The sequence below is a fragment of the Caenorhabditis remanei genome, chromosome IV (genome assembly GCF_010183535.1).
Source record: "Caenorhabditis remanei strain PX506 chromosome IV, whole genome shotgun sequence".
Lineage (NCBI taxonomy): Eukaryota > Metazoa > Nematoda > Chromadorea > Rhabditida > Rhabditidae > Caenorhabditis > Caenorhabditis remanei.
The window spans coordinates 8,698,576-8,713,111 of NC_071331.1; the positions used below are offsets into that span (position 1 = coordinate 8,698,576).

The 14,536-nt window shown below is 36.6% G+C and overlaps 2 protein-coding genes across 2 annotated transcripts; both read right to left on the bottom strand.

The window, feature by feature from the left end:
• Positions 1 to 4,998: 4,998 nt before the first annotated feature.
• Positions 4,999 to 6,380, bottom strand: GCK72_012967 (uncharacterized protein; the record flags this gene model as incomplete). Its single annotated transcript, XM_053729539.1, has 6 exons — positions 4,999 to 5,142; positions 5,592 to 5,680; positions 5,794 to 5,997; positions 6,078 to 6,165; positions 6,252 to 6,314; positions 6,369 to 6,380. The coding sequence occupies 6 exons, from the start codon at positions 6,378 to 6,380 to the stop codon at positions 4,999 to 5,001; spliced, it is 600 nt and encodes a 199-aa protein (XP_053584311.1).
• A 3,068-nt stretch (positions 6,381 to 9,448) lies between these two features.
• Positions 9,449 to 11,010, bottom strand: GCK72_012968 (uncharacterized protein; the record flags this gene model as incomplete). Its single annotated transcript, XM_053729540.1, has 6 exons — positions 9,449 to 9,592; positions 10,067 to 10,155; positions 10,295 to 10,498; positions 10,576 to 10,663; positions 10,752 to 10,814; positions 10,870 to 11,010. 6 exons carry the CDS (start codon positions 11,008 to 11,010, stop codon positions 9,449 to 9,451), a joined length of 729 nt encoding a protein of 242 aa, XP_053584312.1.
• Positions 11,011 to 14,536: the final 3,526 nt, after the last annotated feature.

Here is a 14,536-nt window from a genome sequence, read left to right on the forward strand (position 1 = left end):
CGTAATTATGAGATATTTTTTTAGAAATCGATCAAATTTGAACAATCTCAAAAAACTATATGCCATCAATGAAACCGTAGAAAAACACCATTCATTTCTATCCAAGCAATAACTCATCCAATAATTCCCCTAGTCATACCTTCTTCAATAGAGGGTGACTAACAATGTTTATATTGCATTCAATATATACAAATGACTAATGTTTGACACCACACACAAACCGCCAGGTGGTCCATGCTATTGTATTACTTTTGACTTCAAAGAGGGCAGGAGGGGGATCGATTTGTTTTGAGACATTGTCACAATGTGAGATAGACGTTGGTAGTAAAATTTGACTCAATTTATGGAACTATTTGGAAAAAGGACACCATTTTTTCAATAGTTTAGCAACTTGTCTGTCGTATGCTACACCGATTGGGAAATATTAATATAAAATGAATTCAAAAACTTATAGAAACAGTTTAAAAAAAATTATATTTTTCAGGTCGATAAAGATCTCCTTTCCGCTGGAAAAGTGAAGGCTAACGCCGAGAAGTTCATCTCCGGAGCAGCTCTTGAGAACAGTGACGACGAGAGTGAAAGTGCTGATCGAGATCCAAATATCATCAGAGGAAGCAAGAAAGCTCAAAAGGTTGAGCTCAACTTTGAGAATGTTGGAGATATTAAGAATAAGTGGAAGGAAGGAAATGTGGAGACAGCTGAAGCGAAGGAGGCTGCCGAGAGGAAAGAGTTGGAGGCTTTGAAGGTAAGAGAACCGGGTTTTGGAGTTGTAAACAGAATGAGAAATTGTTTGAGTTTTACAAAAATTTGTAATTGAGACATACTGAAACTGTAAATAACATTTTTTATTTTCAGGGCGGAGTATCTGTGAAGGACCGATTCAAGGAGCGTGACGGCACTGATGACCAAGTCGTGGAGCGTAGCTGGAACAAGGATGAGCTCAGCACTTCGGGTAGGTCATTTTTATGAATATTCAACTCAGAAATCACCACCATCGTCTGCGTCTTATCACTTCACTATTGTACTTTTGTAAACTTTTTTGTCAAGTTGAAGCCAAAATTCTTTTTCGAAAATTCGAAAATTTGAAGTGGTACGAGACGATGATGGTGATGCAATACGGGCACTTTTGAAGTGTGTACGGAAAACTTATGTGACGACAAAGACTTGGACACCTAGAGGTTTTGAACTACATATTAAAGATTTCAAATTTTAAGAGTTTCATATTTTCAGCCGCCGCGGAAGCCCGCAAGTCATTCATGGCTGGAAACGCCTATGACGCTGCGAACCCGGTGGAGAAGACAGTGAAAGATCTCGATGAGCTGAAATTCGGACAGTTGAAAGGATTCAAAGATAGATTCGAGAAAGGAGAAGAGGGAGTGGAAGTACAAAAGACACAAGTGGATTTTGGAGAATGTGTACAACTTGGAAGCATCAAGGCCACTTTCGAAAAGGGAGCAGTTGATGAGTCGGAGATGACTGCTGAAGAGAGAGCGGAGCTAAAGAAAAGAGAGATTGAAGCCGAGTTCCAGAGATATAAGTTGGCGAGGAAGAGTGCGAAAGCACAGGAAGAAGCAGAGGGAGAAGGAGAGGGAGCAGCTGGAAATGAGAAAGCGTATAATCCGGCTGATGTGGAAGTTAAGGTTTGTTGACATACTATCGAACAAAAAATGGAAAAGAATTTACTATGTACTTGAAACCGAAAAACAATATATTTCCAGATGGCCGGAAAAGCATTCGAAAAGTTCCGTCAAATCGACGCATCTGGAGCATCTCCAGTGCTCCCCAACCAAAAGAAGTCTTCAGAACCAAGTAAATGGGATAAGAAGGATGACAAGCCGACTGCTGAAGTGATTAACAGAAGAAATGTTGAAGATGAGACACCGGAACAAGAGGATCAAGATGCTTTTGATGTGAAGAATCTGATGAACAAATTCAAGAATATCGGAGAATCTGGAAATCAGAAGACACAGACTTCTGAGCACAGAGCAGAGTTGGAAGCGTTGAAAACTGCTGCCAAGGACTTCAAGGCTAAGTTTGAGAATAGTGGAGAGGCGGATGCGGATGCAGCTGTTGTTGAGGCGAAGAGGCAGCAGATGGAGGAGGAGTTCGAGGCGTTGAAGAGTGAGTTGTTTTTTTTTTAATGAAATGCTACACTGATGCAACTCAAAGTGTAAAAGTTCAAAAACCTCAAATTTATGAAGTTTCGGAAACGGAAAATTTTTTGAGTTTTTTTCGGGAGTCGTTCGTTTTTCCGGAGTCATTCGCGGCGCTGTCTCAAATTAGAACTACGTCAATCAGAACCAGGTTCGAGTCGTCCAAGATAAAGAGGCAGTGAAAAATCTGTGAAACCTCATGGTGTCGGGGAAACAGAACATTATCAAAAAACCAAAAAGTTTTGGAGTTTCAATTTGGCTTACCGTAAAACTGTATTAGAGCGACACATTTGATAGCAAAATTAAGCTTCGAAAATAGAGCCACAGCCTCTAATAGAATAACAACTGTTCGAAAAATAGAGCGCGGTCGCTCTAATACTGTTTTCACGGTAAGTAGTGTTTTCTACAGTGCTCATCAAGATGGCGCTCAAAACTCAAAACTGTGAATTTTGAAAATGAAAATACTGTTAACAGAAAATATTTGTCTGAATAGTATTGAACTAAAAAATCATGATAAAACCCAAAATAGCAATGAACCTTTAAAGAAAACAATTAATACCGTTTTTGTGAAACCTTAATTGATTCAACTGTTGACTGTTATAGTAACTTTTCGACAAAATACTTTTTCAGAGCGATTTATTGAAACTTGAAACGTTTGTCAGTGAACAAAAAGTATTCTAAGACCGTAAAAATGCGTACATTTTTCTCTACCAAAGTTTTTCCAGGAGAACGAGAAGAAGCCCAAAAACGTCTCGAAGAGGAGCGTATGGCAGAAGCCGCGGCGTCCCAAGGAAACGAAGCACGTGATGAAGATGTGGCAATAAAGGCGGAGCATGCCTCAAAAATGACAGCGAAATGGGAAAAGATTCAACAGAAGGAGGCGAAGAAGGCGGAGAAAGGAAAGATGCCAGAGAAGAAGGCAGGCAATGCGGTATGATTTTTTTGAGGGGTTTTTGGGTAATGGGCACATTTTTGGGACGGTCTTATTGGTATAGGTGGTGGTTCTCCCATATCCTTATTCTTCACTATTTCAGGCTCAATGATCCTTGGCAATCTATTCCTTATTCCCCATTCATCCCCTCTTTTCCCAGTCTCTCTTTTTTCACCTACCCGTATTTAATTTCTCTCTTTTTTCTGTGTCTGTCCAATTCGCGAATAAATTTTTGTTTTCACAGAAACTGGGATGCAAGGAGTAAGAAGAAATACAAAATTTGCTGTGCCAGGAAACTAACTTCTCTTTTCTTTTTCATTTTTTGAGTCAGTTAACGGTTGCAATTATGCATTACTAAATATTCCTCTAACACCTCTTCTCCTAACTTTCTGATTTTCTCTCTTTTGCTAACCACGAATCCCTAACCCTAACTGACGTGTGTGTGTGTTTTCCAACTAATTCCCAACCAACTCCTTATTTCAGAGATTCTGTCTTCCACCACCCGACAAATGCTCATTGTGCACCAAAAACGTGTATCGGGCAGAGCAATTCCAGTGTTTCGGATTACTGTATCACGTCAACTGTTTCAGATGCGTCGATTGTAAGCAGGCGTTGAGGTAGGTTGATTTTTACCTGTTAGTAGGGAAAATGTAATTAATTTGCTCCTTTGAAAATTATGTTGGACATCAAGTTCGAGTAATCAGGGTTGTTTGGATCAGGTTATTTTTTGAACATAATTTTTTTCTGACACAGTGTCCGCTGTAGCCGATAAACCGCTACTTGCATTGCAGAATTACATAGGAGGCTTTCGGAATTTGTTTTTGAGAAATTTTGCGTTTTTCATTTAGATTCTGCAAAATTTGAAAAAAAATTTACCGGACAGGTAATTTTTCGCACATAATTTTTTTGCAGTGTCAGCTGTAGTTGACAAACAGTTTATAGAATTTATGGGTTACAGGAGCTTCACAAATTTTAGTTTTATGAAACTTTGCAATTTTTTCATTTCGATTCAACCATATTGGATACTTTTTGCCACAAGCATTGCAGCTCTAAGATCGAAAAGTGTTCAACTTGCCAGTGGAACAGAGTTTATGTTATTTTCAGTCCATGTACGGCACATTTCTAATCTCTTCTGATGGAAAAAGTAACCATTTTTCTGTCTGGGCGTTTTCAAGAAAGAAATGTACTGTGAATATTCTCGATATTTAGTGACAATAAATGACAATAAAATGAAACAGTTAGTAGAATAGAAATGTAGACTGTTTCAGTTTGAAAAAATAAATAGGTTGATTCAAAATATGACTGTGATATTTCTTCATTTCGATCCTTTGAAAATATAGTATACCTATAAATCTACAGTATACAGTATTATTCTTCATAATACTACAAAATGGAAATTCTATGTAGGAACTGCATAGTCTACACCTTTTGAAGCTGACTTACTTTTTTCTACTGCTTGTTGACGTCCTTTCAAATTTTGAGTGTTTCAATTTTTCCATTTATTTTATCACTTTTTTTGAATATCAGTAGAAACTAACTACAAATACCTACAATGACTCCAATTACTTCTGATAATTTCAGAGTGGAAAAAGCGCATCGCTGTCAAAAATCGGGTGATCTCTACTGTCGTGTTCACTTCAAACTGATGGAGGAGAATCAAAATAGGAAAATGATGTCAGTGGAGGAGAATAATAATAATGAAATGGATGGACAAGTGGAGAATCAAGAACAAGAGCAAGTCTCCGATATTTAATTGTGATTTAATTACTAATTTAATTACCTTTGCTCAAAATGTCACAATTTCCCTAATTCAGTTGCCATTTTTCCCCCTTTCTATGCATTTTTATCAATATGAAACACAATTTTTCATGTGGAACCCGTAAAACTGAAAATAAAATCACCGAATAGAGAATTCTAGAAAATCATAATAAGTGAGAGAACAAATGAAATGAGAGGTATGAGAGAAGCAGACGCTTTTGGTGCTTCTGTTGGACGCATCGGACGTTTTTCGATTCGATTCGTGTTGATTTTGGGGGTGAATCCGTTGGAGTGGTCGAACTGGAAATATGGATTGTTTCAATATTATAATAAGTTCGCTTTACCAAAATTTTAAATATTGGAGACGGTGTGGCTGCTGGTTTTTTTTCCTCATTTCAAGCTTCGTCAAGGAATTTTAGCGGGTCTTTCTTTTAATCAATTTTTATTGGACATTAAGTTATGCAATCGGTCCAAGGACTCAGGAACGGTGTTTGTAATTTCGCGTTCCAAAATTATGGCAAATGCGCTCTTCCGAAGTTTTAAAAGTTCATAATTTGCAAATGTTTTTTTCATTCTACCGTAAAAAATTTTAAAGGATAGTCCCATATTCCCCTGTCTGTTGCATTTTTTTCAGATTTGGTGGAGCGTAGGTGCAAAAACTAATAATTTTTACTGCTTCACCCAGTTGATAAATTTGCTTACGATTTTTATTCTTGTTAATCTCACGCTACATGTATCAAACAACTCACACTATTTCCAAAAGTGATTGGATTGAATGTCTCCTCGGAAGTGATTGGGAATGAGTGGGAATCTCGGTTCAATTCATGGGCATTCACTTCTGAAATCAGTTTTACATTGAAATAATTGCTCAGCATTAGTTCACTGTTTCAAAAACCCTATTTATCACAAAATTGAAACAGACTCCGTTTTTATGTCGCAGATGTATCTTACCATCAGGCTGAGCGGATCCAGTCGCTGCCATCACATAAAATGGGGTATTCAGATTCCAAATGAGCCCATTCTTATCATCAATTTGTGGCATTATCTGTTGAGTGAACTCGCAAACGAGTCTTGTGTCAACCAATTCTCCAGCCAAATCACTGAATAGTGTGTCGTGTTCATCGTCGTTCAGGAACACGCGGTCGTTTGATTTTCCTGGAAATAATTGTTACTGTTGCATTAATATCATATCAGTTTGTAAATCCTGTTAAATTTAATGGTAGTGCCGTTCTGACCTTTATTATAAGAAACATAAACTTCCGGTTCGTATCCAACGAATTCACCCATGTTGCTGATAACACACTCGCTGACTGAATCGTTTCCCTGAAATTAGAAATAGTTCAAAACTTCAAAATTTTTAATTGATTCGACCGATGGTTCAGTTGAAACCAGTAATTCAAAAGACTCACCATTGCCTTATCATGAGAGAATGCAACAGCGACGTATTGTTGTTGAACAGGTGGAATGATAGTCTGCAAAAAAGAAAACACAAACAAACAAGTCAAGGTCAAAAAATGGATACATACGGCTCCGACCATCTGAACTTTCATCCGATTTTGTCCAAAGTAGGGAATCTGACTAAGCTTCAGTAAAAAAATGTTCAATCTGATGAGAGAAAAAAATAGTAGAACAAACTCAAATAAATGGTTTCGGTAGAGGTTTTACAGTCTCAAGCCAAAAAGTCATGTCCTGTGTTTAGTACAATTAATTCTGAGACCTCGGGTGTCTCAACGAATAAAGAATCGCCGCAGGCGCTGTTACAGCTAGAAGCTAACTAGGAGTACAATGAATAAAAGAGCACTACTCAAGTTGTGATGGTGATTTATGAATAAGGGATTTTGTCGGAAAACTGAGAAAGGTGGTGTAGGGAAGGAGGTTCAGCAGCCGTAGGCTTGCGCCAACCGACTGGTATCCAATATTGAAAACAGAAGAATGAATAAAAGTTTCCAGTTTCAGTATCACTGTGAATTTTGGCATAATTAATTTAACACCAATAGTTGACATGACCTTAACTTAATTTCAAACTGTTCAAGATAGTGTGGGTTACATTTCTTGTCGATTTATCATTCCCCGTTTTTTTTCATTCATGGGAGGTCGGTCTAACATTTGTTAGGAAGACGTAAGGAATCAATCGGGCAATCGACATGCTAGTGGTAGACGGGAGTCGGGACACGTGGATCAACGACTTTTGCGAAGAAATCGTGCAAGGGTTGGAGAAGGTGTTTCGGGAGAACGCGGAGCATTGTAAAGAAGTTCTCAGACATGAAAGGTGGAGAGTGGCAAAGAAAAGAGAGCAAATCAAAAAGAATGTAAGTGAGCAGAAGCAGGAATGGACTGAAAAGCAAGTTCACGCCCAACTTCGAAGAAAGCGGAAACTGAAAAAACTCAAGAAACGACGGAAAGAGCAGAGGAAGAAGGTGATGAAAATCAGACGCCGAACATGGATAGCTTTCCGAATCTTCGTTATGATCTTTCGTAGAGAAATCGTAACTTTGGACATACTGGGGATCGAGTCTAAGACCTACAAGTATGCTATTTCATCTCCAATCTCCCTCGGAAAAACGTTCGTTCCAAGAAATAAGAAAAAGAAAAAGTTGAAATTGTGCTATGGATACAGGAAATCGGGACACGGCTAAATCGAACTCAAACATTTTTTTTTCTATCACGTACCCTTGCGGACGTAAATAAAATAAAATAAAAATTAATTTACAGCGTAAAATATTGCCTACACTGATATTAACTTCATTTTCGAGGCATTGTTAGTTTAGATCAACGTTAATTAAAATTCTGGAAATCTCAAATTTTTCTGGCATTAACGAAACAGTCTCTTTTTTTCACCTACCCGTATTTAATTTCTCTTTTTTTCTGTGTCTGTCCAATTTGCGAATAAATTTTTGTTTTCACAAAACTGGAGTAAGAAGAAATACAAAATTTGCTGTGCCAGGAAACTAACTTCTCTTCCTTTTTTATTTTTTGAATCAATTTTTAGAATGAATCCACTAAATATTCCTCTAACACCTCTTCTCCTAACTTTCTGATTTTCTCTCTTTTGCTAACCACGAATCCCTAACCCTAACTGACGTGTGTGTGTGTTTTCCAACTAATTCCCAACCAACTCCTTATTTCAGAGATTCTGTCTTCCACCACCCGACAAATGCTCATTGTGCACTAAAAACGTGTATCGGGCAGAGCAATTCCAGTGTTTCGGATTACTGTATCACGTCAACTGTTTCAGATGCGTCGATTGCAAGCAGGCGTTGAGGTTGGTTGATTCGACCTGTTAGTAGGAAAATGTGTAATTTATTTGGAAATTCGCTCCTTGAATTAGGTTGGACATCATGTTTCAGTATTTAGGGTTGTGTGAGTCAGGTTATTTCTTGTAACTACGTTATTTCTGTTACAGTGTCAGCTGTAGTCGAGAAACCGCAACTTACTAACTTTAATCAACTTGTACTTTATTAGAAAACATTGTAAATGTGCTTTTTAAATCTTTTTCAAACGTATTACACAGAATAAATTGTAAAAATTAGGTCTAAAATTGATTTCGAGTCACTTAAAAAATGCAACTTTTGCCCTGGAAATGGCTTAAAATGCTTATATCTCAGTTTAGTGAAGCGTTCAGCAAAATTGGATTACATATTCGGAATCAGCGTGTTCAGAAGTACCTTATAGGATATGAGCCAATTTGAAAGGCCGAGTTACGTCTGGAACACTCCCTAGTTAGGTATATGATTCTTGAGTTATATGATTCTTGAGCTTCCGGAATTTTTTTTTGAGAAATTTTGCGATTTCTCATGTTGATTGAATTTCAAACCTGGTAATGTCTACTCCTGTTGAATCGCAGCTCCAAGATAGAAAAGTTTTCAACTGGTCAGTGGAACAGAATTTAAAGTATTTTCAGTCTATGTACAACACAATGAGAAAAGTATTCTTCAGTTTCTTCTAATGGAAAAAGGAATCATTTTTCTGTCTATGCGCTTTCAAGAGAGAATTTCAAATTGAAATTTTTATGTTTTGTAGATTAAACCCGTAATCAGTGTTTCAGATATTCGTCATCACTTTGACAAGAACATGAAACAGTTAGTATGACAGAAAGTGTTCGATTATTTTATTTTTTGTAACTGTCCTAATTTCTGGCCAAAACAGTACTAGCCTGTTTCAGTAAGAAAAAATATATAGATTGATTCAAAATATAATAGTGATACTTCTCAGTTTCAAGCCTGAATAAAAGATTGGTGTTCTACAAAATCGAAATGTTATGTTTGTTCCTTCCGAAGCTACCTTATTTTTTCTGCTGCTTGACATCCTTTCAAACTTTGTGTGTTTCACTCGTCCCATATTTTCAAGAACTTTTATAAGTCAGTAGTCTGACAGTGGAGGAGAACAATAATAATGAAATGGATGGAAGTGGGGAATCAAGAACAAGTGCAAGTCTCCGATATTTAATTGTGATTTAATTACTAATTTAATTAACTTTGCTCAAAATGTCACAATTTCCCTAATTCAGTTGCCATTTTTCTTTTTTCTATGCATTTGTATCAATATAAAACACAATTTTTCATGTGGAACCCGTAAAACTGAAAATAAAATCACCGAATAGAGAATTCTAGAAAATCATAATGAGTGAGAGAACAAATGAGATGAGAGGTATCAGAGAAGCAGACGCTTTTGGTGCTTCTGTTGGACGCATCGGACGTTTTTCGATTCGATTCGTGTTGATTTTGAGGGTGAATCCGTTGGGGTGGTCGAACTGAAAATATGGATTGACTTAGTTGGTTGATATTTTGAGACGATAATTCTGTGTTTCAAAATTATAGCAAGTTCGCACTACCAAAGTTTTAGAAATTGGAGGTGGATCAGTTTAGTTTTTCTCTAATTGTAACTTTCCTTAAGCAATTTCAATGGGTATTTCTTTTAATCAATTTTCACTGGATCTCAACTTATACAATCTGCCCAAGTACTTAGGAACGGTTTTCGGAATTTCGCGTTTCGAAATAATAGCAAATGCGCTCTTCCGAAACTCATAAGTTCTTGATTTCAGGCGCGTGTTTCTTTTGTGCTATCCTAAGACTTTTTACAGCCTCTCCCATCACCGCTGTTTTTGCATCTTTTCAGTTTCGGTGGAGTGCAGATCCAAAACGAATAACTTTTTACTGTTTTGATCGGTTTTTGAAAATGTTTCTCACTTTTATTCTTGATAGTCTATTTGTATAAAACAACTCACATTATTTCCAAAAGTGATTGGATTGAATGTCTCCTCGGAAGTGATTGGAAATGAGTGGGAATCTCGGTTCAGTTCATGGGCATTCACTTCTGAAAAATAAAGAATTGCATTCTTTCAACTCTTTTCCAATTTGTAGCGAACTGGAACTAATCCCCAGTTTCAATAACAACACTTATCACAAAATTGAAACACATCATTTTTAAACATGGAGAGTGTATTGTATCTTACCATCAGGTTGAGCGGACCCAGTCGCTGCCATCACATAAAATGGGGTATTCAGATTCCAAATGAGTCCATTCTTATTATCAATTTGTGGCATTATCTGTTGAGTGAACTCGCAAACGAGTCTTGTGTCAACCACTTCTCCAGCCAAATCACTGAATTGTGTGTCGTGTTCATCGTCGTTCAGGAACACGCGGTCGTTTGATTTTCCTGGAAAAATGTTACTGGTTCATGAATATCATATCTGTTTGTCAATCCAGTAAAACCTACTATCATTAAAGATTTACCTTTATTAAATGAAACATAAACTTCCGGTTCGTATCCAACGAATTCACCAATGTCGCTGATAACACACTCGCTGACTGAATCGTTCCCCTGAAATCAGAAATAGTTCAAAAGTTCAGACCTTTGAACTGATTTGACGAGGCTAATTCAGTCGAAACTACTAATTCAAAAGACTCACCATTGCCTTATCATGAGAGAATGCAACAGCGACGTATTGTTGTTGAACAGGTGGAATGATAGTCTGCAAAAAAGAAAACACAAATAATCAAGTCAAGGCCAAAAAAATGGATACATACGGCTGCGACTAGAGTGTCGCCTTGCAAGGCACCCTGTCCCGCGAGTAGCGAGAGTTCATGCGAGTCCCCGCGAGAATTCGGTCTCGGTTCGTCCCGGTTCGTCTCGCACTCAGTCTCGGTTCGGTTCGGTTTGTCTCGCATTCAGTTCTTCTCGATTCGCAAATTATTCGGAAAGTTCATTTCTCGCAAATTACTCGCAAACAGGGTGCTCCACTGATACTTCAAAACCGATTAAAATCGGTTTTTGGTAAGAAAATCGGTTAAAATATTCGTCGGTTTTTAGAAAAATAAATCGATTTCTCTCCGGGGAAAAATCGGAAGAAATCGATTTTGTTTTGAAAAAAAACCGTTCGGTTTCGGTTTTCATCGGTTTAGAAACCGATTAAAAAACCGATTATTCTTCGATTTTTACCGATTTTTACCGATTTTCATCGGTTTTCTCTGAAAGTTCAAGTTCTACAGTAGTTTGTCACGTTTCTATCATATTTTGCACTGTTCTCAATTTAGATTTTACGTTAAAATTGATAATTTCTCATTTTTGTTCAAATTTTCTATAAAAATAGAAAAAACGTGTGAAGTTATTGAAACGTGACAAACTGCCGTAGAATTTGAACTTTCAGAAAAAACCGATGAAAATCGGCAAAAATCGGTAAAAATCGAAGAATAATCGGTTTTTTAATCGGTTTCTAAACCGATGAAAACCGAAACCGAACGGTTTTTTTCAAAACACAATTGAAGAAAATCGATTTTTTTCGATTTTTGTTCGGTTTCAAACCGGTTTTTGTTTTTGAAAAACCGGTTGAATTTAATCGGTTGAGGAAACGATTTTTACCGGTTGAAAAAAACCGGTTTTTCTTCGATTTTACCGCCGGTGGAGCACCCTGCTCGCAAAGTTCGGAAGACAAAGCGAACTGTTCGCATGTCACACGTTGATCATTTCTACCGTTGATTTTCTGAAAATAAAAATTTGGTAATTAAAATCGTGAACTTTTTCTAATCTCATTTCCATTTTTTTTTTCTAAAATGTTAATTTTATTATTTTGGAAAAGTTCACGATTTTAATTACCAAATTTTTATTTTCAGAAAATCAACGGTAGAATAGATCAACGCGTGACATGCGAATAGTTCGCTTTGTCTTGCGAACTTTGCGAGTAATTTGCGGGAAATGAACTTTCTGAATAATTTGCGAATCGAGACGAACCGAATGCGAGACAAACCGAACCGAACCGAGACAGAGTGCGAGACAAACCGGGACGAACCGAGTCGAGCCGAAACCGGGAAATCGGGAGTTTTGCGAGTTTCGTCTCGCGAGGCGACACTCTAATTTAAGACTTTCACTCAAGAGCGTCGGCGTTCTCTACCTGCTAGACTTCCTAGAAATTTGCACAAATTTTTGATAAGCGAATACAAACCTGCCAAGCACAAACTTTTGAATGAGCTTTATTAATCCTTGAAACAAATGCTGCGACGGTAACCTATGAGAAAACATTTCACAGTTTCATGAAATTGAAAAGATATTTTATTGTCGCAGTGTTTTCTGGTAGTTTTTTGAGTATTTTCCGGTGATTATTGAGTAAAATCTTAATAGAAAGGTTTGACAAACCACATTTGAATTCATCAAGGGATTCTATAACAACAAAATATAAAATTACTACTATTTCAGTATTTCCTGATTAGTGTATGCAAAACACGGAAATGCTGATATGCACTCTGTCCTAACTCTTGAATTTAGGTAGATGTTGTCCAGACTATTACAATCTAGTTTCAGTCTTGACAAGCTATATAGACTCCCTAACAACTGTTCCTGTTTCGGAGACTGTATTTGGTTATTTATCTTGGTATTCAACTAATTCGTAGTGGGAATTGTTTGTCTAATAGTGACTGAGGATTCTTATGGTCACGTAATAATTCCTTAAGAAAAACCACTTAAAATAAAGTAACTGGAACAGTGATTTGTTATTTCAACTAGTTGTTTAGTTCACTCATTGTGAGTCATATTTGATTCTGCTATCGTAAACTCTTGTGAGGCAATAATATCTGATTTATAATGAGAAAAAAGAAAGAATTGGCAATAAGAGATTATATTGCAACGATGCATAGACGAAACTGAAATCTTTTTTTTTTGATTTTTCAATTTGTCTTTTTTTTTTCAAACCAGAATTTCATTTACAAATCATCAGAAAAATGACTTACGTATCAATACGAACGCTGCTACTATAGCCAGAAAAATGGAATCAGGACAAAGTGAAAAAAGGAAAATTTTACTGTTGCAGTAAAAGGAAAAATACTATCAGACTAATTTGCAAAGCTGACTCCTGCGTTTTTCAGTCTTGTTTCTCAATTATTTTTATACTCAAATCAGGACATCAAAAAATCAAAATTCTTTTGAGACATTCTTTAAATCCAATATTGCAAACAGAAAGAACTTTAAGTTTTCAGTTTCAGTATCACTGTAAAGTTTTGCATAATTAATTTAACACCAATAGTCTATCGGGAAAATTTGTACACTAGTCTTTACTCAATAACAAATTGTTCAGGAAAGGGGTGGTTTTCCATTCATGTCGATTTACAGCGTAAATTTTTCTTGAAATCGACAGTAAAACCATTCTCGAGACATCGTTTTGTAGATCAACGTTAATTGAAAAGTTTGAAAACTTACATTTTTCAAGCTTTAACGAAACAGTAACTGATTCACAAAACTTCTGGTTATCCGTGTGACGTGGTTTCGTAGGAATCCACCAAAATCCTTAAGAAGTTGAAATCTTATCTTCTCGTTTTTTTCAGTAATGATGCAAGTTTTCGAAAAAATATTTGTGCAGAAACCGATTAAAACTGAATAATCCCAAAAAATTATGCCGACAATGAAACCGTAATAAAAATAATTCAATTTTAATTCAAAATATCAATACAGCCATCCAAGGGACTCATCCAATAATTTCCTGGTCACACCTTCTTCAATAGAGCTCAGGTATTTTTGGGCCACTTTGCCCACGAAATGGGCCACGTGGCCCACCAAATGGGTAGTATGGCCCACCCTGCGCGGGCCATCATGCCCATATTCTGGGCCACATGGCCCATTTCGTGGGCAAAGTGCCGAAATTCGGTTCAACGCGCAGCATTCAGCTCCCTTTGCTCCTTCCCATTAACCACAATAATTAACAAGATTACACATTTCTAAACTATTCTACTATTTATTTGTCAAATTCAAACACAAAACAATTATTTCAATAATTATGGAAAGTAATAGGATAATACATATAAGCTGAAATTGGTCAAACTAGAAGATGGAACATAGGGATACAGGACAAGGAAATAATTTTTCGTGAAAACTACAAATATACAAATTACAACAAAAAATTCAGAGTAAATGAAAAAAAATTAAAGATAGAAGAAAATGAGCAGCTGGAGAGCGTAGTTGGTGATGATTCTCGTGTTGTTGAAATAATTTTTTGTTCATCTGAAATTTCACCAGAAATAAACAAAGAATAATAAAAAATACTGTCTTACCTGTTAAGTCGAGTTTAGATTTGTTTCATTTTCTGTGCGAAATTAGTAGCATTAGATAAGAGGACGATAAAAATGAAAAAGAAACGAAATAAATAAGAAAAATCGTGGCGAAAAATCAGAGTGTGCAGTAGAGCGCCATTTCTCAACTTGTGCCCACTCC